The sequence below is a fragment of the Grammomys surdaster genome, unplaced genomic scaffold (genome assembly GCF_004785775.1).
Source record: "Grammomys surdaster isolate TR1022 unplaced genomic scaffold, NIH_TR_1.0 125430, whole genome shotgun sequence".
NCBI classification, from domain to species: domain Eukaryota; kingdom Metazoa; phylum Chordata; class Mammalia; order Rodentia; family Muridae; genus Grammomys; species Grammomys surdaster.
The window spans coordinates 400,015-426,022 of record NW_021620297.1 but is presented as its reverse complement, the minus strand read 5'-3'; the positions used below and the strand labels follow the sequence as shown (position 1 = coordinate 426,022).

General features: G+C 51.9%; 2 protein-coding genes across 5 annotated transcripts in view; both read left to right on the top strand.

Moving 5' to 3' along the window:
- Sirt2 (sirtuin 2) overlaps nt 1-12,966 on the top strand; it is a 22,984-nt gene extending 10,018 nt beyond the window's left edge. For both annotated transcript variants that reach the window (XM_028786186.1, XM_028786187.1), the window contains 12 exons: nt 882-923; nt 1,024-1,130; nt 1,219-1,275; nt 2,305-2,373; nt 6,983-7,112; nt 9,614-9,673; nt 9,933-9,988; nt 10,073-10,149; nt 10,263-10,314; nt 11,926-11,996; nt 12,105-12,171; nt 12,270-12,966. In XM_028786186.1, coding sequence (XP_028642019.1) covers nt 882-923; nt 1,024-1,130; nt 1,219-1,275; nt 2,305-2,373; nt 6,983-7,112; nt 9,614-9,673; nt 9,933-9,988; nt 10,073-10,149; nt 10,263-10,314; nt 11,926-11,996; nt 12,105-12,171; nt 12,270-12,425 — 944 coding nt within the window. In that variant the 3' untranslated portion in view covers nt 12,426-12,966. The remainder of the gene's footprint in view (nt 1-881; nt 924-1,023; nt 1,131-1,218; nt 1,276-2,304; nt 2,374-6,982; nt 7,113-9,613; nt 9,674-9,932; nt 9,989-10,072; nt 10,150-10,262; nt 10,315-11,925; nt 11,997-12,104; nt 12,172-12,269) is intronic.
- Nucleotides 12,967-13,303: 337 nt separating this feature from the next.
- On the top strand, nt 13,304-22,997 carry Rinl (Ras and Rab interactor like). 3 transcript variants are annotated; one of them, XM_028786217.1, is made up of 12 exons: nt 13,304-13,334; nt 14,634-14,756; nt 14,921-15,080; nt 17,716-17,818; nt 19,562-19,634; nt 19,720-19,784; nt 20,699-20,845; nt 20,930-21,406; nt 21,719-22,006; nt 22,155-22,286; nt 22,416-22,579; nt 22,661-22,997. In XM_028786217.1, the coding sequence occupies exons 2-12, from the start codon at nt 14,704-14,706 to the stop codon at nt 22,703-22,705; spliced, it is 1,707 nt and encodes a 568-aa protein (XP_028642050.1). In that variant the 5' UTR covers nt 13,304-13,334; nt 14,634-14,703; the 3' UTR covers nt 22,706-22,997. The 3 variants fall into 3 exon arrangements, with proteins under 3 accessions (XP_028642050.1, XP_028642051.1, XP_028642052.1); XM_028786218.1 differs by lacking the exon at nt 13,304-13,334 and adding an exon at nt 13,965-13,982 and having other exon boundaries at nt 14,622-14,756; XM_028786219.1 differs by lacking the exon at nt 13,304-13,334 and having other exon boundaries at nt 14,567-14,756.
- The last annotated feature ends 3,011 nt before the right edge of the window (nt 22,998-26,008 follow it).

The window sequence follows — 26,008 nt, the reverse complement described above, 5'->3', positions numbered from 1 at the left end:
GTGTGTGTGTGTGTGTGTGTGTGTGTGTGTGTGTGTGTGTGTGTGTGCAAGCATGAGTATAGCTGTACAGATGTCCTCAGAGGCATGGAGCTGGAGTTAACAGATGGCTGTGAGCTCTGCCTGACGGGGTGCTGGAAATTGAACTCAGGACCTCTGGAAATGGAGGAAGTGTTCTTAACCCCTGAGCCATCTATCCAGCCCTTATCTGTGAGTGTGTGTGGGTTTTGAGACAGGGTTTCTCTGTATCTCATTGGCTGTCTTGAAACTCACTCTAGGCCAGGCGGTGGTGGCGCATGCCTTTAATCCCAGAACTTAAGGGGAGGGAGAGGCAGGTGGATTTCTGAGTTTGAGACCAGCCTGGTCTACAGAGTGAGTTCCAGGACAGCCAGGGCTACACAGAGAAACCCTGTCTCAAAAAACCTAAAAAAAAAAAGAAAAAAAAGAAAAAAGAAAAAAGAAAAAAGAAACTCACTCTATAGACCCAGACTGGCCTCAAACCCACAGAAACCTGCCTGCCTTTGCCTCCCAAGTGCTGGGATTAAAGGTGTACACAACCACCTCCTGACCCAAAAGTAATTTTTTAAAAGTCATACAGTATTGTACCTAGAAGATAAGTTGTTGTCAGAATTTGGTTTGGGTTGCTTTTCAAGGTTCTAGAGATGAAACTCAAGGCCTCAAACTAGCCATCTCTGTACTGCTGAGCCGCCCCTCCCCATCCCCCATCCCCGAGACCTCACCCATTGCTATCTAGGCCATCTGCTGTCCCTTCTGGTTGGCTGTTTCCTCACCTGTAATGTAAGCTAGCCAATACCATCCTCCCTGCCACCAGCAATATGTGTAGGAGGGAAACCTTCGCACATGACATCAATTCTCTGCTCCAGGTCGCAGGGTCATCTGTTTGGTGGGAGCCGGAATCTCCACATGTAAGTGTCCCTCCCTTCAAGCCACTCTTGGGGTTGGGGGTGCCTGGAAGGGTTCCTGCACACGTGGGGCTAGAACCTCTGACCAAGTGTGCCTTCCTAGCGGCAGGCATCCCTGACTTCCGCTCCCCCTCCACCGGTCTCTATGCAAACTTGGAGAAGTACCACCTTCCTTACCCAGAGGCCATCTTTGAGATCAGCTACTTCAAGGTAGACTGCTGAGAAGAGGGGAGGTGGGTCCCAACTCCGGTCCTTTTCTTACCTGGGACATGTGGCCCTCTGGTTCTCTCTCCCACAGAAACATCCGGAACCCTTCTTTGCCCTTGCCAAGGAGCTCTATCCCGGGCAGTTCAAGGTGAGGTCTTTTTCTGCAGGGGAGACTGGGAAGCAGGCTCTTTACAGCCCTTCAGACGAGCCTAACATGACTAAGAGCCTAGCCTCTGGGCCAGCAAGATGGTTCCATGGGTAAAGGTGCTTGCTACCAAACCTGATGACCTGAGTTCAGTCCCTGGAACCCTCCCGATTGAAGGAGAGAACAGACGCCATCGTATTCTCTGACCTCTACATATGCGCTGTGGCAAGTGCACACCCCAGACAGACAGATGGATGGATACCCCAGATAGATAGATAGATAGATAGATAGATAGATAGATAGATAGATAGATAGATAGATAGATAGATTGGTAGATAGATAGGGGCCGGGCAGTGGTGGCGCACGCCTTTAATCCCAGCACTTGGGAGGCAGAGGCAGGTGGATTTCTGAGTTTGAGGCCAGCCTGGTCTACAGAGTGATTTCCAGGACAGCCAGGGCTACATAGAGAAACCCTGTCTTGAAAAAAAATCAGCTCTTGGGAGGCAGAGGCAGGAAGATTTCTGTGAGTTTGAGGCTAGCCTGGGCTACACAGCAAATTCCAGGCCTCCCTACAGAGACTCTGTCTCAAAAACCAAATAAATAAATAAATAGCAAAATAAACAATTTTAAGAAAGTAAAAGAAAGGAGGAGTAGGTTGCAAACCTGGATGGCCTGGCCTCCTCCTTGGCTGGCCCCTTATCTCTTTACCCTGTGGCTCTGGGCCTCAGTTTATCCAACTGTAAGAAAGCTGCTGGGACTATCAGGAAGGGCTGAGGCCGGAGCCAGGCTGTAAGCCTGACTCTACAGTTTACCGATTGGTGACGCCAACAAGCCGCCACCATGCCCTTGCCTGGGTCTCCTCATCTGTGGTATCGGAGAAGGCATCCTCACTGGGCCACTGTGAGGGGGCCATGGGACAGAATGGACCAACGGCATGGCCTGGGACGGCGTGGCCTGGGACCGCCTGGGACGGCTTGGCGTGGGATGGCGTGGCCTGGGACACTCCCATCAGCACTGTTCCTCTTCTCTCAGCCGACCATCTGCCACTACTTCATCCGACTGCTGAAGGAGAAGGGGCTGCTGCTGCGCTGCTACACGCAGGTAGGCGGGACGCAGGTAGGCGGGACGCAGGTAGGCGGGACCGTGGGTGGCACCGCTGACGCTGACAGGCAGGAGCCTGGATGGGCCTTGAAACGCTTAGTCAGAGCTGGAGTAACACAGGCAAGCACAGGACCAGCAGCCAGGGCTCAGCTAACTGTAGTGAGTGACTGCAATGGGCCACTTCCTCTTGGCCTCAGTTTCCTCTTTGTAAAATAGGGGACAGAAACAGGATAGATTGGTGCTCATGGGAATCAGAAGGAAGGAATTCAAGGCCGCTGGATGGTAGTGGCACATGCCTTTAATTCCAGTACTCGGTAGGCAGAGTCAGGCAGATCTCTGTGAGTTTGAGGCCAGCCTGATCTGCATCGCAAGTTCTAGAAGAGCCAGGACTACACAGAGAAACCCTGTCTTGAAAAAACAAAAACCAAAAACAAAACAAAGGCCACCCTTTCAGGGTGTAAGACTCTATCTCTAAATTAATTGGTTAGTCAGTTAATTAAAATATAAACTAACAAATATAAGAACTTTAAAATATACAAGAAGTCAGAACAGCTTCAGGACATCCCACTCCTACTGCGAAAGTCCTCTGTCTCTAAGGGGACACCGTCGGTACCGCAGCCACTCCACATCAGGAAACCGGGACCACTTTCTCAGAGGTGACACTGTATCATAAGGGAGGTGGGCTTCTTCTTTGTACACTTCTGAGCCTGGCCATGAATACAGTGGCTAATGGGACACTGGCCACACTGGGGTCAGGATGTTCAAGCTGCTGGCTTGTAGATTAGCAACCAGAAAAAAAAAAATGTTTGTGTGTCTGTGCGTTCCATCGATGTGTTGAAGTTCAGGCTGCTCTGTGGCAGTACACATGTGTGCTAAAAACTACATCCCAGAACACAGACTGGCCAAGCAAGGTAGCACACACTTGTAATCTCAGTACTTGGGAGGCTGAGAAAGGCGCTGATCGTGAGTTCAAGGCCAACCTGGGCTACGTAGTGAATTTAAGGTCATACTGGCCCCATAGCCAACCCTCCCCCCTCCTTCCACCCCCCCAAAACAAGGTAAAAAGAAAAATAAAACTCAAAATTATAAAGAAAAGTTTCTTCAGGCAGCCTGTTGAAGTTCTTGCAATGTCGAACATGGCCACCAGGGGGAGGATGAGTTCAAACTTTTGGGGCCAGATGGCTGGAGGCCCTAGCTGGGGAAGAGACCGCTTAGTCCTTCCAGGTACTGCCCAAGCTCAGAACACTCCTAACTCAGAGAATCAGCCTCATTCACAGCACGAGGCTCAGGCCTGATGCTAGCAGCTCCCTTGAAGCCCCATACTTCCTGCATATGGCTGCATGTACCCCGGCACCCTTGTTTGCTAGCCTCTACGACAACAGATGTCCATCCACCCAAGTGCCAGGCCCTACCCGTGAGCTGGGCAGACACCCGTGCCCTCCTGGTGCTAATCGTCTCATATGTGTGACAAGAGCAAGAGGGATGGTGAGTCAAAGACCTAGGACGTCAGACGGTGCTGAGTCTGAACGCTCCCACAGGAGGCAGGCCCGGGGGGTCGTGTGAGAGGGGTGCTAATGCACACGCAGACAGGGAAGCCTGGCCAGGAGGTGACACTAAAACAAAACCCTGAGAACTGGGGGGAGGAACCGTCAGGCAGAAGCTCACTATGGCTGGACGGGGACAGGGGAAGGGAGCCACAGAAAACAGACAGCAGGCTGCTGGGCTGGTCCAGCCGGGACGGAGGGACCTCCAGGGAGGACCACTGTTGCAGAAGAGCATGGCTAGGCATCTCCTGGATGACTAGGCATTTCTCAGCTGAGCACCTTCTGTGCTTTCCTGAGACCGTGAGAAGGGCAGATGTCGAGAGATGCTGTTGTACCTTGAGACCCTGGGAGATAGCCACATAGAGGTTGGGGAGCAGCTGGACGTGGAGCCTGGGCTGAGCAGAAAGGCAGTGGCCGGAGAAGCAGCAGACAGAGGAGAAATTGAGGCCTCAGACAAGGCCGTCACAGCCATGCTCAGTGTGAAATATGCAGAGAGCTACCAACTATCTGCAGTACTGTTTTAACTTCAGTATAGTTGAGGTGTGTGTGTGTGCGCGTACGCGCACATGCATGCATGCGTGTGTGTGTGTGTGTGTGTGTGTGTGTGTTTCCAAGTATACACAGGCATGTTCAGGCATGCCACATCAAAAGTTTGGCGATCAAAAAAAAAATCCAAAAAGCTAGGCATGGTAGTGCATGACTTTATAACCAGCATACAGGAGGCAGAGGCAGGAAGATCTCTGTGAGTTCCCGACCTGCTTGAAGGTTGGAGGTCAGAGGACAACTTGCAGGAGTCAGTTCTTTCCTTCTGTCATGTGGGTCTCAGGGATGGAACTCAGGTCATCAGGCTTGGTGGCAAGCACCTTTATCTGAGCCAGCTCACTGGCTCCTCACATATACTTTAAAAGGAGATTTATTTTTATTTCATGTTTATGGATAGTCTGCCTGCATGGATGTCTTGGATTCATGTGTATACAGTACCCACAGTGGCCAAGAGAGGGCGTTAACAGGTGTGTGCTACCATGTGTGCGCTGGGAACCAACCCGGGGGCTTCTGGGAGAACAACCAGCACTCTTAACTGCTGGACCATCCCTCCAGCCCCACACATAAAATATCTAAAGGTGGAAAAAAAATGTTCCACTTGCCCCCTTTGTGGTCAGCGTTTTTCCTTCTAAGCCTCTTCTTCTCAGTCACCGTTTGAGTCACTGACCCACTTTCTGGAGCACAGCAACTCCGCCTCTGAGTCGTGCCGACACAGCATCTTTGAAGCTGTAAGCTGTGTGGTGCTGTTTTTAGCTCAGGGCACAGGAACCCATTCTCAAATTCAGTCGTTGTGATCACTCAAGCTCCTGTGGTCCCCACAGAAGAATGGCTCCAGACCCCTCAAGTTGTGTATATGAAGTTCATCCTCCAGAAAGTTCTCTACGTGCCCCTCAGCCAGCCTCCTGTCTGGGGACCCCTCCATACTGATAGATTAGCACCATCCTTTTTAAAAGCTTTTCTTTTGGGTGTGTGTCTGCTGTGTTACACAGGCCGCAGGGCTTCCGGCATGCTGGGGAAATGCTCTACCGCTGAGGCACATGCCTAGCCCAGGTGAGACCTGAGTTTGTGATGTGCCTCCCCGCCCTGTAGCTGAGATTCCAGGCTTGCTCTGCTAGCCCAGCTCTACTGAGCAGATGTTGGGTAGAGGCAGCAATCCACCGCATCATCATGAGGGGAAACTGCAAACTAACCAACTAACCCAGGCCCCACGATGCACCTCACTGGTGTGCAGTGGGGTAGATGTCAGAGGCATGCACAGCTCGGTGTCTATTCAAGTCACAGTGGGCTCATCAGGACAGAGCCCCATCGAAAGGGAAGGAACATCCCTGTGGATACAGTCCAACATGACCTAAGATTTCAGGCATCTCCCTTGACCCTAAACCATGTTTCCCATGGATACAGAGGCTGCCTGAGGTAGTTCTGTGACCCCTTAGCTGTTTGCATTGTGTGCTGCTTACTCCCCAGTGAAGTGCTGGTAGCCTGAGCCAACAGCAAAGCAGATGCAGGATCTGTGAGGGCAAGCTATGATGGTGCTCCCTGTAATCCTGGTACTCTGGAGTGTGCTGGTGCCCCCATGTAATCTCTAGAGGGAGGTTCTCAAGTTTGAGGCAGTCTCAAAAAACCATACCACCCCCCCCAAGAGACAAATAAGTCATTCTGTTGTTTTATTTTTCATTTGTTTGTATTACATTTATTTAGTGTGTATGTTTCGTTCAGCAGACAAGTGAAGGAAAGTGTTTGCTTCTACCATGTGGTTTCCTGGGCCCAAAGCCAGGTTGTTATGTTGGTGGCAAGGGCCATTGCCTGCTGAGCTGTCTTCTCAGCCCTTACTGTGGCTTTTCAAGACAGGTGCCGATCTTGTCCCAGGCTTGCTGGGTCTCATCATGTCCCTCAGACTAGCTCACATTTATAGCAATCTAGAATTATAGGCATGGCCTGCCATGCCTGGCTTTATTCATTTATTGTTTGTTTATGTCACCTTTTTGAGGCAGGTCTTCTTACGTAGCCCTGGCTGGCCCGACACTAGCTGTATAACCTCAGCTGACTTTAAACTTAAAGGAGTCCTCCTGCCTCAGCCTCCAATTGCAGGATTTACAGGCAGCCACTGCCACTGCTGACCTGATTCACTTTATTTATGATAATGCTTGGCCAGAGCTGTCACATACAAGCTGCTCAGGTGGGGTCCCCACAAGGAAGCCACATCTGAGGGGGACACTGAAGATAGGTACATTTATTTCAATAAATTTGTGGCCAATGGAGGGGACGCGTGCGGCTCTCTAACAAAAGAATTTCTCTGGAAAATAGAGGCAGTGACCCAAGTTTACAGAATGTCACATGGGGTCCACGATGGCAGTGAGGCTGCCACAGACACCTGTGCCTGGGCATCCTTTGTTAGCCTTCGGTGGCCCCACTGGGAAAGTGGGCACTTTCCGTATATCCTTACTCTGCCCCTCATCCCCTGCAATGCTACTTCTCAGAGCCACCAGGGCGGGCTGGCTTTCTGACCTCCCCTCCTCCTCTAGAACATAGACACGCTGGAACGAGTGGCAGGGCTGGCGCCCCAGGACCTGGTGGAGGCCCACGGCACCTTCTACACCTCACACTGCGTCAACACCTCCTGCGGAAAAGAGTACACGCTGAGCTGGATGAAAGGTGAGGCGGGGCTTCACGGGCAGGCGAGCCACGCCTCCCACCGCTTGCCACGCGGTAGCTAGGCTCCGGGGGGCCGGGCACCGGTGGAGTGGGCTTCATTCTTTGGCTCTTGCCGCTCAGTGTGTTGGTTGCTTTCTTTTGAAGCTGGGCTTCCTTCTGTAGTCCAGGTTGACTTGGGGTGCGGAGCTTGCGCTTCTGCCTCAGTCTCGCTATTACTGAGATTGCAGGCGTGAGCTACGGCGCCTGGCTGCCTTGCTTTTTACGGTAGCTGTAGAAGCCTCAAGGATTCGAGGTGGCGGCAAGCCTTTGTCCCCGTGCCACCCCTCTGCTGGGCTGTCACACATGCGAACCGCCGAGCACGGCCAGCCACACGTGACTCAGTGTAGACTCACGTCTTCAACGGTCACACAGACTCTGTGTCTCTGGGGTACTTACTAGCTTACATAAAGGTTCTTGCATCAGGGCAAACACAGCCACGTTCTGAGGAAGGCATTGCACAGTAGAGCCTTCTGAAACGAGGACGTCGGTGTCTACATCCAACATGGCGCCACTCGCTCCGTGTGTCCGCTGAGCACTAGAATGGGACTACTCAACCAAAGAATCTATTCTCTGCTTCCACCATGTGGGGCCCAGGAGCTGAACTCAAGCTCTCAGGCTTGAAGATGGAGCTTTTCACCATCTGGTCCCCCTCGCTGGCCCAGAACAGTTTACTTTTTTTTACTTTGTTAAAGATAGGGTCTCTAATTTCATGAAATTTTTGTTGATTTAAATTGTAGAAGTCACACAAGGAGCCCTAGTATATGCCTATTAACCAATTGCTTAGGAGATAAAGGTAGGAGGATCAGGAGTTCAGGGCTAGCCTTGACTACACACCAAGTTCCAGGCCAGGCTGGGCTACATGACAAAAATGAAAATAAAAGGTAATAAATTTTACATAAGTCTCACGTAGCTCAGACTTCCATTTGGGACGGTGCAGGAGGAGCTTGTGGAGAGGGAAGCTGGAAGCACACATGTCAGGGCTCACTGCTGTCACTGTTGTCATGGTCCCCATTCATGTGAGGACACAGCATCCAAGGAAACAGGCAGTCGCCATGCCCGACTGCCAGCACCAGCCTGTTTCTGGCAGCCATTGTGCTGAGCCCAAAGCTGCTGTGTCACTCTGGGAATCCATTTCTATGTTCTTTATGCTGACTTCACAAAGCCTCTGGTGTCCCCTTGAGATCAGAACAGCTGTGGCCTTTGTCGCAGGACCCTGGGAGGTAGCTTTTCTGACAGAATGCCAGCCAGCTGCCCCCAGACTGAGGGCTCCTGAGCAGCCCAAGTGTGCACAGCTGGGGGTGACAGACAATGGACATCACCCCTTTATGTCCTGTGGAATCGCATCTACCACCCACAGAACAGCACGTTTGTGCAGAAATCCCCCTCAGCGGCCTCTGTGAAAGCTTCGCCCTGTGAATGATGGATGAGTGGCCGAGCGAGTGAGCTCCAGTCCCGTGGGCTGCAGGTGACAGATGTGCGTTCAGATCCCTGACCCATAAGTAAGGAGGAGTCGGTCTCGTCAGGGTCTGCCGCAGAGTCCGAGGCTGGGAAACAGATGGCCTTGAGGTTTGATCCAACCCAAGACTATCTGTATGTCCTGCCCTGACCCAGGGGCAGATAGGACTGTCCCCAGGACCCATTGGAACAGCTGACTCCCATTCTCCAGATGGGGGTCTGGTGGAGTCCAGGGGTGCCTGTCTGGGGCAGATGGGTTTCCCCCTGTGTCTGCCCTCTCATTCGCTAGCTGTGGTGCTGCCAGCCACCCCTGGATGCCTGGAGGTGAAGGGAACAGCTCTCTAAGAAAGCAAGCTGTTCTCTGGGAAGCAGGAGGGACAGCCCAGGAAATGCCCTAGTAGGCTGTGCTGTATGTCTGTGGTGCAGGGGGTCAGACTAAGGGACTTGGGCATGCAAGGTCAGGTGCTCTACCACTGGGCCACACCCGCAGCCCCCACACTGGGCGACTCTAGGCAGGTGTCTACTGCTGAGCTGTGCCCGAGCCCCACACGGTTCCACCACTGAGCTGCCCTCGGCTCTTGGGGCTTGTGGCTAAGTATTAATCTTTATCCGTGTGTTTGTAAGTGTATGTGTGTGTAGGTGTATACATGGCATAGCATGCCTGTGGATGTCAGAGGACAATCTGCAGTTGTTTCTCTCCTTTTAGATGTGGGTTCTGGGAACAGAACTCAGGTCACCAGGCTTGGCAGCAAATCCCTTTACACATCGAGCCACTGTGCTGCCCAGCTCTTGGATTTTTGAGATGTGGTCTTCTTGTGTAGCCAAGGCTGGCCACGAACTCACAATTCTGTTTAATTCTCCCCCAAGAAGGCTGGTGGTATGCCACCTGCCTGGGATGCATCTCTGTTGACAGTCGGGAGGGGCAGAGCAGGGCTGCTCCAGCATTTGCAGCAGCCCTTGGGGGGCCTCACACCTCGGCCATCTCTCTCTCCCTCTTCCTCACCCAGAGAAGATCTTCTCAGAAGCAATTCCCAAGTGTGAGAAATGTCAGAGCGTGGTAAAGCCCGGTGAGCCTCAAGGCCGGGGGTGGGGGCGGGGGCGGGGGACTGCAGCTGGGACCCCTTTCCTCCAGTGGCTCTCACATACCCCAAATCTGGCCACTCTGCTACCTGGCCCGTCCCTTACTGTTCTGCAGAGGGTGGGTATCTGTCTGTGCTGCCCCCCGGCCCCCGGCCTCAACTGGGCCCCGACTTCTGACTGTTCTCGCTCTGTCTCCCATGTCTCCTCTCCTCTGTCCCTGTGTCCTTCTGTCTATTTCTACCTCAGATATCGTGTTTTTCGGTGAGAACCTTCCACCGCGCTTCTTCTCCTGCATGCAGTCGGTAAGTGTCACTCTGGGCTTGGCCCATGTGAGGGGACAGAGCCAGAGCAGTGGGGTCCAAGCCCTTCCTGATCACTCCCCGCAGGACTTCTCAAAGGTGGACCTCCTCATTGTCATGGGCACGTCCCTGCAGGTGCAGCCCTTCGCCTCCCTCATCAGCAAGTAGGTTGAGGAGGATGGGACGGTGGTCAGCTGGGGACAGGGCACCAGGGGACTGGGGATCAGCTGGGGACAGGGCACCAGGGCGATCCTCAATCTCACCTCCACCTTCCCAGGGCACCACTAGCCACCCCTCGGCTGCTCATTAACAAGGAGAAGACAGGCCAGGTAAGTCTCCCTCAGCTTCCCTCCCCCTCCCCCACCCCCTCCCCTTCTCCTCTCCTTCCCTTCTCCCCTCCCCCCTCTTTCTCCCCTCCCTTCCTCCTCCCTCCCCCTCCCCCTTCCGTCCGCTTACTTTGCGCCCTCCCTCATTTCACTGTGTCCTCAGGAGGACAGGACAGGTCTCTGTGTTCTGCCTGGAGAGCATCAGTGCCTTAGACTTGCCAGTTCCGGCAGGAGAACATGGGACCTGTGCTGTGCCCTGGGCCAACCTGATGCTTTGGGCCTCTGTGTCATTCTGGATTCCTTTGAGCAAATGACAAAACTGTGCCTTGAACCTGCTGAAGCCCAAGTGCTTCCCAGGACCCAGGAGACGGTCCAGGCATTACCATTCTAGAGTCCTCTCACATAGCAAAATCTGGGGACTCTCAAGTCCCTCATATGGAGTAGCAGAATGTTTGGACGGACAGTCTCCTGAAGATGCTAAAGCTGTGTCTAGGGGACGGTGTGGTGTGAACTCAGGAGACAGGCTCCCAAGGAGCCCTGTCCTCTCAAACACACCGTATAACTGAAAATGACCTCGAACTCCTAATCTTTCTGCCTCTGCTTTCCAAGTTCTGGCATGACAAGCCTGCACCACCACACCTGGCTGTGCTGTTTGTTTTGCAGTAGTTTAAATTGCTTGCTATGGAATGCATGAGATCCCGAGTTTAACCACCAGCAGCCACATAAAAATCCAGGCACGGTGTGTGCAGTCCCACACTGGAGAGGCAAAGATGAGTGCGTCCCTGGGGCTCACTGGACAGCCAGTCTCACAGAATCATGAATTCCAGGCCAGTTGAGAAACGTATAAGAAAGAATGTGTTTGGGCTGAGGAAATAACTCGGTGGCACTGTTTGCCTGACATATACAAGGCCCTGAGTTCAATCCTTAGCAATGCCAAAAAAAAAAAAAAAAGTATATATGTATATAAGCTTTGGACTGGAGAGATGGCTCAGTGGTTTAGAGCACTTTCTGTTCTTCAAGAGTTCCCAGCACCCATGTCAGATGGCTCACAACTGCCTTCAACCCCAGCTCCTGGGGATCTGATGCCCTCTTCTGGCCTCTTTGAGCACCCACAGATAAAGGGCATACATACAGTTAGATAAAAATAAATAAACCAAGTGCTGGTACTGCACGCTTTAATCCCTGCTTTTGGTAGGCGGAGGCAGGTGGATCTCTGAGACCAGCCTGGTCTACTTAGTGAATTCCATATCAGCCAGGAATCAATCAATCAATAATTGGATAACTCCTAAGAAACTGTACACACAGTTGGCCTCTTGGTTGACCTCTGGCCTGACCACATGTATACACATACAGACACATACCACACAAACACACACACACACACACACACACGAATTAGTAAATAGAAAAATTAAGTCTAGGTGTGGTGGGGCACACCTTTAATCTCAGCACTAAGGAGGCAGAGGCAGGTGGATTTCTGAGTTCGAGGCCAGCCTGGTCTACAGAGTGAGTTCCAGGACAGCCAGGGCTACACAGAGAGACCCTGTCTTGGAAATAAGCATAAGGCAGGTCTGGTGGCTCAGGGCTGTGCCCTCAGCTGTCCTCTCCCCACAGACGGATCCCTTCCTGGGCATGATGATGGGCTTGGGAGGTGGCATGGATTTTGACTCCAAGAAGGCTTACAGGTGAGGCTGGGCCGGGTGCGGCAGCTTGAGAGGGGTGGGCTGAGGAGACAGAGAAGACAGAAGGCTGGCCAGGCCCAGCCTGTTCTCTCACTCCTGCTCACACTGCAGGGACGTGGCCTGGCTGGGTGACTGTGACCAAGGCTGCCTGGCTCTCGCTGACCTCCTCGGATGGAAGGTGAGGAGCTGCCCCCCCAGCCCACCCCAGCCCGCCCCAGCCCAGTCCCATGGGGATGTACAGTAACCTCTGACTTCCGTCAACTTTGCTCCCTACAGAAAGAGCTGGAAGACCTTGTCCGGAGGGAGCATGCCAACATAGATGCCCAGTCAGGGTCACAGGCCCCCAACCCCAGCAGCACTGTCTCTCCTAGAAAGTCCCCACCTCCTGCCAAGGAAGCGGCCAGGACCAAAGAGAAAGAAGAACACCAGTAACCACTACCTCCCACAGGGCAGCGGAGTCCTGGCCAGCACTGGTTCCCCTAACATGCAGCTTGTGTCAGCTCAGAGACCCTTCGTTCTCTTAACCACTTTCTTGAAACCAGGGTCCCCAACTCAATCCCAGAAAAGTCTAATATACCTAAGGGCTGAGACCTGTGCTAACTGCAGCCCACAGCCTCTAACCCCCCCAGGGCAAGAAGCAGCCTCCCCTAACTTCTAATTATTCCCAGAGAGCAGGTTACCCCAAAACTCCTAACAGTGCCAGAATAAGGCATTTCTCTGTGGTTTTCAGGGGGGTCCTATGGCTAAATCAAATTAACGTACTCCGATAGGGTCTGGACCCTCCAAATATAACTTCACCCAAGGGGGGTAGGGCCTTGTGGGATCTCTGAGCCTGAAGGCCTGCTAACTCTCTGCCTCCAACAAAGTGGGTACTGGGCTCCGTTTCTGGGGACCCACGTGCCGGCCGTTGGTAGAAGAGATGAGATGGCCTTGCTTATTAGAAACAAATTAAAGACAAGACAAAGCAACTGACCATGAGCTGTGCGGCCTCTGCTTCTTGTAGTGGGTACTTGAGGCAGCTGGGGGAGGGACCGGCTGCGCCATAAAGACTCCAGACCATCTATGGCTCCAAGATCTTAGGAGTCATGGGGACTGGGGCCAAGAGATGCCCCTGGACAGGGTAGCCTGGTGACTTTTCACCCTGGCTCTCAGGCCACCAGAAGCCCACTCCTCCAAAGTGGATCCCTTAATACCAACACCCCACCCTCCACCCCACCCCACCCCCGGAAAGAGAGAGGAAGGTGATTTCAGATGCCCCAGCCCCGCCTCTTCCCCTGCCTCCCCGGCTTCCTCTCTAGAGAGCACTTTCACTTCCCACTGCTCTGGCTCCCCTCGGCACAGGTAGGGTCCCCAGGGACCAAACATCTGGTCCTATTTGCTCCCACAGCTGCCTCCACCCAACCCTGCCCAGTGCTACCCATGTCTGGATCTCCTCCCAAGGGTTCCCAAGGATTCTGGAGGGGAGGAGCACTGCCTCCCCCTCTTCACCCTTCTTCCCTGCTTGTCCCCGAGATGTGCTCCCCACCCCAACACCTGAAATTGCCAGTTGGCCACTCAGTAATTTATGTAGCTGGTAACTATCTGGCTTAATACCCTAAGAAATGGGACCTTCAGAATAGGGCTAGCCTGCTTATCAGCCCTCCTCCCAAACCAGTCAGTCACCTAATGCTGGGCCAGTAATTCAGGCAGAGATGGGGGTGACATGGGGGAGGACAGATGATGGAAAACAGCTGGTTAGCCTCTCTAGTCCCACCTGCCTTACGCCTGAGACTGCAATGGGGTAAATACCCGAAAAGGTTCACTCGGAGTTGATAAGCCCCTCTTGGTGAACACTTGGGGCATAGTGTGGGCATGGTGGCCACATTCCTGTAATGCCAGAACATGGGGAATAGAGGCAAGAAGAAGAGTAAAAATCTAACCTCAGCTACAATACACAGCAAGAATGAGGCAAGCCTGGGCTGTATGAGGGCCCCGTCTCAAAAAGAAAAGGTAATGTTTGACAGATAAATGGAACCTGGGCGGTGACGGCACATGCCTTTAATCCCAGCACTCGGAAGAAAGAAGCAGGCAGGTCTCTTATCAGTCCCAGGCTAGCCTGGTCTACATAAAGAGTTCCAGGACAGCCAGATCGATGTAGTGAGACTCTGTCTCCGAACAAGAAACCAATGTTTTAATCAAATGTTCGAGAGAGTGTGTTAGAGCTCCTCAAAGTCTGGGAAGGGTGGGGGTGGGTGTCACGTCGTATGGGATGGAGTGAGCCAAGAACTTTTCCAGAACTTAACCACTTCCGCTCTGTGAGTTCCTGTTGGGGATGCTCTCCCCCACCCCAAGATACATGGGCCTTTCTTCTGGGGTCCCCAGAGTTGTCTGCCACTCAGCAACTAAAGAATGTCACGGTTACCCCAGGGCGGCATGGTGGTCCCAGCCTATTATCTCAGCGCTTGAGAGCTTGAAGCAGGAGGATTGCCATGAGTTTGGGGCCAGTCTTGACTACAAAGCAGTCCAAGCTGTCTCAAAAGAACAAAACAAAACAAAAACAAACCCATCCTTGGCATAGCTGGGGGACTCTGAGGTCCATTTTGATCAGGCAAGATCTCAGAGTCGCATGTAATGGAATTAAAATGTTAGCTCTTGCCCTAGCTGGAGTAGCCTTGGGTCTTCTCTTCATCCATGCCAGAGGCCAGAGCATGGCTCACTGGTGCCTGGCAGCATGAGGCTAGCCCAGCCGGACATGGTGTCTGCAGCCCCTACTGAAGTGGACAGGTGAGGCTTTAGAGTTGGCTCTGGACCAAAGTCCCCCTCCCTGCCCCCTCCTCCCCAGCTCCATCTTTGACCTTTTGTTCCTGGGCTATCCCTGCCCCATGGACCCCACTTCAGTGGCCAGCTTCCACGATGACCCTTGACCTCCTGGAACCTGTACATTCCAGACTGGTCTGGCCACTAGCGGATGGAGCAGACAAGAGACCACTAGGGGTCCTCAGCACGGCAGAGCCACTTCTCCGACTGCAGAGGACACAGAGAGTGTGGCGGGTCCCAGAGCTAGATGCTGAGCACGCCAGGGCCTTTCTGGAGCTGTGGCCACTGGGGGTGAGTACTCAAAGCTGGGCACCACTTCTGACCTTCCCTGTGTCAGCTTGGGTCAGGTGGGTGACTGACACAAGACAAACTGTGATAACCAAACACTTAGGAATTTGTTTTAGGAAAGGCTCTATATACTCCAGGCTGGTCCCCAACAACTCACTGTGTTCCAGAGGCTGACCTCAAATTTCTGATCCTCTTGCCTTTACACCCCCTGAGTATAAAGATTACAGGTGTGTGTGTGTGTGTGTGTGTGTGTGACCACACCCAGCATGTGCAGTACTAGGGATGCCTGAACCCAGTGTTCCATGCATCCAAGGCAGGCACTGACCTAAATCTCCAGGCCTGTTCTGTAGGGATGTCAACAAACGTATTTGTCTTTCCAACAGCAAGACACCTGGCAGCTGGGGTTTAGCAGCCCAGTGACATCAGGGCTGGCTGTTCTCTGAGCTTTCCTTTATTTTACCTGGGGTGTGGCCCTGGTCTATGATATGTGTATCCCAGGCAGGAAGAAAGGAGGTGCCAGGTGTCTTTGTGTCTTTGACCTGAGGAAGAACACAGCAAATACAAGAGAGCCAAGCTTTAAAACCTCACTTGGGGGTGGGGGTGGGGAGACGACAGGGGAATTCCTGGAGAGATGACTCAACAGTTAAGAGCAATGTCCACTCTTCCAGAGGTCCTGAGTTCAATTCCCACCAACCACATGGTGACTCACAACCATCTCTATCTATACTGGGATCTGATGCCCTCTTCTGGCGTGGAGGTGTACATGGAGATAGAGCACTCACATACATAAAATAAGTAAATAAATCTTTAGGGTTTTTTGTTTTGTTTTGTTTTGTTTTGTTTTGTTTTGTTTTGTTTTGTTTTGTTTTGTTTCGATACAGGGTTTCTCTGTGTAGCCCTGGCTATCCTGGAACTCACTCTGTAGACCAGGCTAGCCTCGAACTCTCGAACTCAGAAATCCACCTGCCTTTGCCTCCCAAGTGTTGGGATTAAAGGCCTGCGCCACCACCGCCTGGCAAGTAAATCTTTAAAAACAAACAAACAAACAAACAAACCTCACTTGGAACTGGGCACTAGTGACACACACCTTTAATCCCAGCACTTGGGAGGTAGAAGCAGGCAAATCCCTGAGTTTGAGGCCAGCCTGGTCTACAGAGTGAGTTCCAGGACAGCCAGGGCTACACAGGGAAACCCTGTCTCGAAAAAAAATCAGACAAATAAAGCTCACTTGTGAGTTACACAGTATAACCAAGCCAGCACTGAGTTCCTTTACCTGAGTCAATATCACTGTGTAATCAGACTATTCTTGAACCCATCATCCTCCTGCCTCAGCTTCCAGAATGCTGAAATCACAGCTGTGTGCCACCAAGCCCAGATGTCAATCATGATTTCCTATAGCTCAGCACACTAATGCCTTGAACAAGACATTCCTCAGAGGTGGGCCTGGGTGGTGTGCAAGGAGTCAGAGGTAGTAGGGTCAGGAGTACAAAGTCAGTTTTGGCTACTTAGTTCAAAGCTAGCCTGTGCTACATTGAGACCCAGTCAAAATATAAATAGGTAGGTGGGTGTGTGGGTGTGTGGGTGGAATGAAGGATGGATGGATAGATAGATAGATAGATAGATAGATAGATAGATAGATAGATAGATAGATAGATTCTTCAGGGAATATAGGATAAATTTGGATAAATTTAGACCACAGCTGTCCCCTGGAGAGGGTGTCACCCTTTGTTAAAGATGATTGTCAGGACTGTGTCCCACCCACTTAACAGTGGCAGGCAGCATTTCTTACACAGTGAGCAAAAGTCCCTGGGTTTAAACCTCTACCCAAAAGGAGGCTAGTTTTTTTCCAAAGAAGTCTCTCAAGCTAGGTATATGGGATACCCCTATAATTCCAGCATTTGGGAATCTTCTGAAGAAGGATTATGTGTTTGAGGCTAACCTGGGCTATATAGTAAGACCCTATTTGGGGGCGGGTGGGGAGAGAGAAAAATTTAAAAAGAAGCAAACAGTACTGGGGATGTAGCTCAAGGACCTAGCACTATCATGTGAAAAGACCCTCGATTCAGTCCTCAGCAACATTGCAGGGGCAGGAGGCCCACAAACAAACAACAGAAATCAAAGATCCCCAGCAAAATTCCCAGGTAGGCTTAGGCAACTGCCCATCCCTGAACCAACCAGTGGCCCTGCAGTAGCATTGGCAGGGTCTAGTCCTGGCCCCGCCCCCTAGGATCCCATCCACAGGAATTGAGGAGGGTCTCCTCAATGCCACTGGGCTGCTAAACTCCTGCAGCCAGGTGCCTTGCTGTTGAAAAGACAAATTGTTGATGTCCCTACAGAACAGGGCTGGAGATTTAGCTGAGCTGGGAGAGTGCCTGCCTCAAATGCATGGAACACTGGGTTCAAGCATCCCTAGAGGTGTTCAACCTGGGGGTCACAAGCAACCAACCCCTTTGAGGGTTCGAATGCCCCTTTCACAGGAGTCCCATATCAGGTATCCTGCGTATCAGATATTTCCATTATGATTTGCAACAGGAGGAAAATTAGATTTATGAAGCAGCAACAAAAATAATTTTAGGGTTGGGGGTCACCACACATGCCCTGCATCGAGCTGATTTTTGCCCTCGCCCCTGCTCTCCAGAGCTTCCTGGTCATCGGACATGACCCTGGCCAGGTCCTGATGTTGAAGACGGGACCTTTGTCAGGAGATATCAACGCCTATCAAATTCAGAAGTATCCTGGAGGTGAGGAACCTGTCCTAGGTTTTCAGTGCACGCAGCAGATGGATCGAGAGCTATCTGCATTGACCCCCAAACCTCTCTTGAGTCTCCCCGGTCTCAGATGCCTCCACCACTGAGTCTGAGATTGCCCATCACTGCTTAGACCCTTGCAGTAGTTTCCTCCTTACAATCTGTGCTGAGCACAGCAAATAGGTATGTTCACACAAGCGTTACACGTGGTCCAACCCTACCCCAAACCCTGGAGGTGTTTGGTAACATCCTAGATTGCAAAGTTAGGTGGCTATCATGAGCTATGGTGCTGTCAGGTTCAGCTTGCTTCTGGCTCACACTCACTGCTCAATCCCGCTGCTCTAGTCTCTGTTCCTGCTAACCCAGCTGCAAGATGTTGCAACTGTCCTTCCTGTCGGAACATTCTTCCTTGAGTGGTTGACTTAAGTCTCCAGCCTTGAGAACCTCCATTAAAAAGATGACCTGTGTTGATTCAAGAATTATTCAAGGGTTGAATCTGCAGTAATGGCTTCATGGTTAAGAACACAATCAGTATTCAGAGTCCCTCACTTGAGTTCTCAGCAGTCCTGTCAGATGGCTCAAACCCACTCCAGTCCCAAGGAATCTAGTGCCCTCTTCTGTCCTCTGTGGGCAAAACAACCATACACATAAATAAAAGATTTTAATATGCAGGGCGGTGGTGGCGCACGCCTTTAATCCCAGCACTTGGGAGGCAGAGGCAGGTGGATTTCTGAGTTCGAGGCCAGCCTGGTCTACAGAGTGAGTTCCAGGACAGCCAGGGCTACACAGAGAAACCCTGTCTCGAAAAACCAAAAAAAAAAAAAAAAAAAAAAGATTTTAATATAATAAAAAAAAGTTTTAGTAGCCTGGGCTACATATACAAAAACAAAAGACAGCCTGGCATGGTGCCTCAGGACTGTATTCTCAGGCAGAAAGATAGCCACATGTTTTGAGGCCAATCTGAGCCACATAGTGAACTCCAGGTCAGCAGATCTCAGAGGGTCTGAGGGATGTCCCAGGTATGCAGTGGGTGCCATCGCCTTTAGGACACAGAGATGATTTTTTTTTAGATTTATTTATTTATTTATTTTATATGAATACACTGTAGCTGTCTTCAGACACACCAGAAGAGGGCGTCAGATCCCATTACAGATGGTTGTGAGCCACCATGTGGTTGCTGGTAATAGAACTCAGCACCTCTGGAAGAGCAGACAGTGCTCTTAACCTCTGAGCCATCTCTCCAGCCCCCACAGAGATGATCTTATACCCACCACAGCTGCCTCTCCCTCCTCCTCCTTCTCTTCCTCTTCTTCCTCCTCTCTTCTTCCTCCTCCTCCTCTCTTTTTCCTCCTCCTCCTCTTCCTCCTTCTCTCCTCCTCCTCCTCCTCCTCTTCCTCCTCCTCTTCTTTATGGCTTTTCGAGACAGGGTTTCTCTGTGTAGTCCCAGATATCCTGGAACTCACTCTGTAGACCAGGCTAGCCTACCAGAAACAGTGAGACCCCCTTTCAACAAAACTGAAAGCATTTCTGATGAGTCTTATTTGGTGTCAGAACTGGGTGTCAAAACATGAAGAGAGAAAATGATGTCAGCTCCCAGCAATGGAAACTCCCTGTCTCTGAGGGAGGAGTATAGGGATGGGGGGGCAGAAGTAAGGGTGTGGGGAGGCTGGGTCATAGGAGTAGGGTGGAGGTAGCCAGTGGTCACCCTGCAACTTCTCTTTCTCTTCCTCTCACCAGGCGTGTCCCTGGAATCCTCCAACCTCTGCATGCCCGACTTCCCCCATCTCCTGGCCTTCCTGTCAGCCAGCAGGTACAGATCATCTGGCAGAGGGCCATTGGGGACCTTTCCCTGGGATACCCCATCCATACCAAGGTTCCCTTTTATCTTAACTCAGGGACGTTTTGCCAAGGACTCTGATCTTGCCCACACCTTCTGTGGGACCCGGAGATAAGCACTCAGGTGAGGTCCACCACTCCAGGAGGGAGAGCTCAGCCTGCTGCTCTTTTTGGTCCAGACAGACTGGATCTAAAGGACCAGAGAGATAACTAACTGGGCTTGAAAGAGGCTGGGAGTGGGCAAGAATGACAAGTAGGTCCAGTGGTGGCACATGCCTTTAGTCCCAGCACCGGAGAGGGAGAGGCAGAGGCAGGCGAATTTCTGAGTTCGAGAGTTCGAGGCTAGCCTGGTTTACAGAGTGAGTTCTAGGACAGTTAGGGCTACACAGAGAAACCCTGTCTCGAAAAACAAACAAACAAAAATCAAAAAACAAGAAGAGGAGGAAAAGGAGGAGAGGAAGAGGAGGGGAAGCAGGAGGAGAGACAGAAAGGAAAGAAGAAGAGGAAGAGGAGGAGGAAGAGGAAGCTACAGCTGTGATGTGACGGGATAAGATAGGCCTTGGGTTCTAACAGGATAGAGTTGGAGGGCCTGGGACCTGGGGTGTTAGGTGGAGGTGGGAGTGGGACTGCATTCTTGGTCCCGTGTGAGGAAGGATGAGCCTGAAACCTCCTGGTGCCCCCTATACACCTGGTGATGTGTTTATAAAAAGATAGAGAGAAGGGTTATGTTCTATGGAGGTGTGGTGATGCGTGGGGGAAGGGGATGTCTCAGCGGGCCCATGTCGAGGCAGAAAGAGAGTAGAGAAGTAGAGGCCGGCCAGGAGCACGTGGAAGGGGAGAAGGGAATGGGGAAGGGGCGAGGGGACAGGGCGGGAGCAAGAAGGCAAGAGAGGAACAAGAGATCAAGGAAGGGAGGAGGGGGCAAGGAGCCCCATTTATAGTGGGTCAGGCCTACCTGGCTGTTGCCAGGTAACTGTGGGTGGAGCTTAGACAGAATGCTAACGCCTGGGACACCTTGTCCCTTCTTCTGACCCTCAGATCCTTGTCGACTCGGCTGCATCCAGGTGGACACCTCAGGGAGAGTGCTGTCTGTAGTGAACCAGCTCTACCTGGAGACGCATGGAGGCTGGGGCACAGACGCTCCACAGCAAAGCGAGCCAGAGCCTGGCCAGAAAGACAGTCTAGGTTAGCTGGCGGGGCCTGGGTAATTTAAGAGATGAGGAAATGGGTGCACTGTAATAAAGGACCCAACCTGCTTCTCCCATCCAGCTCCCAGGAAGCCCACCCCACACCGGGTCTCCTGGGTGGAAGACCCTCTGAAATCGGAAGCTCACCATACTGGGCAGGAAGCGCATCATCCAGAAAGACAAGTGCGTTATCCTGGACCAGAAGCTCACTCACTTGGGCCGGAAGTGCACTTTCCTAGTCCTGTTCTAGAAGAGAAGGAGGAAGTGAACGATGACAGCTACAAAGATGGAGAGGAAGGCTGCGAGGATATGCTCACTGCCCACATCCGTGCTCTGGCCAGGACTCGGAGCAGCTATGTAGCCAGGCAGTACCGATGCCTTCAGGCGCGCCTCATCTCAGATTCTGGAAACCCCTCCAGCCTGGGGGACCCCGCCACAGAGCTGCTTCAGGACGTGCGCCAGCTCCTCACTGACCTCCAGAATTACCTGGCAAAAGACCCCGACGTCAGAGCTGTCTTTGGGAACAGGGGACCTAGCATCCCTCGGGACGAAGATCTCGGTATTGAGAATTGGAGGGAAACTCTCCAAGGGTTTGAGGGTGCCATGAGTTGGTCCTGTATGTGTTCACATCTAATCTCTGAGCCCACAAGGGCGAGCACACTCTTTCTTGCATATAGCTATTGCTTCACAGCTCCACCTAACGCGTGCATTGCCTGCTAGACCCCCCTCTCCCACATCCTTGAGAGTGTTCATACATTCCCCTCAGCCCCCTAATCCCGTCTACACTTCGTAGGTGGCCTGGAGCAGGAGACAGGGTGACTAGGGATCAGGGTGGGTAACCTCGATGGCATTGTCCTCACACGCTTTGCAGGTCCCGCTGTGGAGGTGGCCTTGTGTCGAGCGGTTCTGGAGCCCCTGAAGCCCGCCCTGTGGACCAAACTCCGAACTCTCAGAGCCCAGGAACTGCGGAGACTGCGACGGCGCCAAATTGCCTTGAGGGTAGGAGCGGGGCCCGAGGGACAGAGCCCGGCCTTGCGGAACCGCATCCACGCGCGCCTTGCTCACCTGCACGCAGCGTGCGCCCCGCGCCGCAAGGTGGCGCTGCTGCTGGCGGTGTGCAGCGACGTCTATGCAGGGCTGGCCAGCGATGAGAATAAAGGTAAAAAGACCTCTGGGGTGGTTTAATGGTGGTTACCAACGTCCAGGGGAAGGGTAGCCCCCTCTGGTGGCAGGCACCTATTCAGGCCTGGGAACCTGAAGGAAGGTGTCCATGTGCAAATTTCTGACCTGTCCTCTGGCTTTCTTAGAGCCCCTGGGGGCTGACGACTTCTTGCCTGCCCTGACGGAGGAGCTGATCTGGAGCCCACACATTGGAGAAACACAGCTGGATGTGGAGTTTCTTATGGAGCTCTTAGACCCAGGGGAGTTGCAAGGAGAAGGTGAGCCCCCATTTCCGGGATGCCCAAACACTGAGAAGGAGGTCCCCTTAATGAGCCTTTTGTGCCTCAAAAGGGGAGGTGGGCTTTTAGATCCAGAGGGCCATGATGATCTCGCTTTCTCTCCCCCAGCTGGGTATTATCTTACCACGTGGTTTGGGGCTCTCCACCACATTGCTTACTACCAGCCGGACACTGGCCGTGCACCCCAGGGGCTCAGCTCCGAGGCCCGGGCCTCCCTGCGTCAGTGGCACCGAAGGCGAACACTGCACCAGCAAGCCCAGCCTCCAGCCCAGGTAATCACCTATGCAGGATCCAGTGGAAGGGAGGGTGGAATCTGTTGCCCCTTTGACACAGCCTTCCATCTCTCCCCACAGGCCAACCAGCCCTTTGAGGCGCCGTGGGCAATAGGGGACCTCTGATGACTGGAGTCCTGGAACCCGAGTCACTTCTGAACCTTTTGACCCACTCCCTCTGCTAAGCAAGACTCTGTTGGCACCTGGGTCAGCACAGAGGGTAGGGCAGGAAAAGAGGCACACCTTTTGCATTGGCTGTTCCTACTTCCGCCCGTTCTCCCCTTCCTGGTCTGTCCAGATGTTCCCTCAGTTGAAGCTCTCCTCAGCAAACACAACTCATGCCCAGACAGTACTCCAACTACAGCCCTCTCACCTGAGTCTCTTTGGAGCGGGTAGAATAAAGGCACAATCCCCAAAAGGTGTCTGCATCCTGATCCTAGCTGTGACTATGACACTTAACCTGGTCAAGTGATCTTTTACGAAAATGACGTGTCTGGACCTGAGATGGGCGCTTATTCTGGATTCTTCTGCACCTCATGTACTTAAGAGGGTGGCAGAGCTATGAGGAACAGCATGTGAGCTTATGCCCCCAGCTTTACAACAGAATGAGGTAGAAAAATTACTTGAGGTCAGGACTGTGAGGACACTGTGGGACTGAAACATAGTAGGTGTTCAGGACAGTGGCACTGAAACTTTTTTTGTTTGTTTGTTTTTTTCGAGACAGGGTTTCTCTGTGTAGCCCTGGCTGTCCTGGAACTCACTCTGTAGACCAGGCTAGCCTCGAACTCTCGAACTCAGAAATCCGCCTGCCTCTGCCTCCCAAGTGCTGGGATTAAAGGCGTGCGCCACCACCGCCCGGCTGGCACTGAAACATTTAGGAATACCTATCTACCTTGTAAACATATCACTGCCCTAATCTCTGTAACCTTACTTGGCAAAAGCGTTTGTGCAGCCATTATTATTATTGATGCTGCTGTTGTTTTGTTTTATTTCAAGACAGGGCTTCTCTATGTAGCCCTGGCTGTCCTGGAACTTGCTGTGTAGACCAGGCTGGCCTTGAACTCAGAGATCTGCCTGCCTCTGCCTCCAGAGAGCTGGGATTAAAGATGTGTGCCACCACCGCCCGGCTTATGCAGCCGTCATTGATGATAAACTGAGGGACAGTGTCCCGGGGATTGTGTCTGTGACTCCAAGAGCTCCCACACAATACAGGAGAGATGGGAACAAGGGAAAGAGATGGGAGGCTCAGGAAGAAATGAAAAGATGCTGGCTTTGAAGTCAGAAGAACGAGACAAGCCACAAGACACAGAAGACTGGGCAACTCCAGGAAAGGCTTCTCCCCTAAAGCTACAGAAGTCACAGGGCCCTGCTGATACCTTGGTTTCTGTGAGATCAGTGATGTCAGAACTCTGACCTCCAGAACTGTGAGCAAATAAATTCCTGCTGTCTTAAGATACCAAGGCAATAATAATAATAATAATAACAATAATAAATGTTAAAATGTACTGCCTGGGAATGCTGGTGCAGACCTGTAATCCCACCACGTGTGAGGTAGAAGTAGGAGGACCTGAGATGAAGGCCCGCCTGGGATGCCTGAGGCTGTGCCTGACTCAGTACTGAAGCTCTTTACCTAGAATTCGCCAGTGAAGGGCTGAGGGGATGGCTCAGCAGAACAGTGCTTGCCTTGAGGCCAGCGTTAAGGAGCTGAGAGAGCATGGCCTGGTGGTAAAGTGTTTGCCTTGCATGCTTGAGGCTGTAGTTTTTATTACCATCACCACACACACACACACACCACACACCGCATGCGCACACACACATACACAGTGTAGGTCAGTGCTGGAGAGCTGTTTGAGCAGTTAACAGCATTGACTGTTCATTCAGAGAACCAGGATTCAATTCCCTGCATCCACATGGCAGTCCAAAACCATCTGTAACTTCAGTTCTAGGGTACCTAAGACCCTCTTCTGGCCTTCACTAGAGGCAAACATACATGTGATACAAAGACATACATGCAGGCAAGACACCCATACACATAGACATTTTAAATGTCTTTCAAATAGAAAGGAAACCATCCTAAATTGGCGAATATGCATATTAAGTTGATAAAGGTATCTGAGTGGTTCTGAGTCATGTGATTCATCCTGACAAATTAAACAAGTCCACAGAGTGCCCTTAGGAACCAGGGAGCCCACTGGCCAGATCCACGGTTTATTACCTGAAACTTAGGACTGGCCCTGAAGCAGCAGAAGCTGGGCACGTCCTGTAGACTCAAGCTCATTCATTATCTGTGGGATCTGAGGCTATCTCCAGATAGTGTCAGGATTGGGTTAAATTATAGGACACCCACCTTTATTGGCCGTGGAACCTCTTGATGTATGTGTGGGAAACGTCCACACACATCTAGTGTCTAAAGTGTGTGAATTGTGTGGGAGTGGAAAAAAAAATTTTTTTTTTTAAAGATAAGGTACAGCCCTGGCTGTCCTGGAATCTGCCCTTAGACTAGGCTGACTTCGAATTCAGGGATCTGACTGCTGCATCTGCCTCTGCCTCCCAAGTGCTGGGAGTAAAAACACATGCTACCCTCCCCGGCCCCCACTGCCACCTCTTTTGCTTTATAGGAAAATGAGAGAATCCTCATGCGGATGGATCAGACAATGCTACATGACATACAGCAGCAGAAGAGGCAGCTGAAGAAGAATTATGTGGGCCACATCTGTGTGCATGGTTTGTGCTGTGATGATACCGCGACCAAAAGCAACCTGAGAAGGAAAGGGTTTATTTTGGTTTAAGGTTCTAGAAGACTCCACAGTGGTGGGAGAGGCATGGCATGGGGCAGCCAGAGCAGGAGGCTGAGAGATCACAACTTCAGCCACCCACAGAAAGTACAGAGTCGGAGGGAAGGGTCAGGTTAAGAAGCCTCGAACCCTTTCCTCAGTGACATACTTCTCCCAGTCACGCTCTGCCTCCTGAAGGCCCTGGAACCTCCCCAAACATTGCCACCAACCGGGGGCCAAGTGTCCAAATACCTGAGCCTATGGGGGACATTTCTCATTCAAACCATCACAACATCAAAATGTAAAACTTCTAAACATGCACAGCCAGGTGGTGGTGGTGGTGCACGCCTTTAATCCCAGCACTTGGGAGGCAGAGGCAGGCGGATTTCTGAGTTCGAGGCCAGCCTGGTCTACAGAGTGACTTCCAGGACAGCCAGGGCTATACAGAGAAACCCTGCCCCGAAAAAACAAAAACAAAAAAACAAAAACAAAACAAAACAAAAAAAAACAACAACAAAAAAAGAAAACCATGCATGCCTGTCATCCGCCACAGCAATTAGGAAGCAGAGGCGGGAAGAGCCCCTAAGTTCTAAGCCAGCCTGAGCTATGTAGTAAGACCCTATCTTCAAAACCAAAGTAGACCCGGGAGACGGCC

Bases quoted from the DNA above. Each gene is read 5' to 3' on its own strand.
- Rinl (XM_028786217.1), top strand. From the start codon at position 14,704: ATGAGGCTAGCCCAGCCGGACATGGTGTCTGCAGCCCCTACTGAAGTG. The intron at 14,757-14,920 runs GTGAGGCTTTAG...TGTACATTCCAG, and splicing joins GCCCCTACTGAAGTGGACAG to ACTGGTCTGGCCACTAGCGG. The intron at 20,846-20,929 runs GTTAGCTGGCGG...TCTCCCATCCAG, and splicing joins TGGCCAGAAAGACAGTCTAG to CTCCCAGGAAGCCCACCCCA.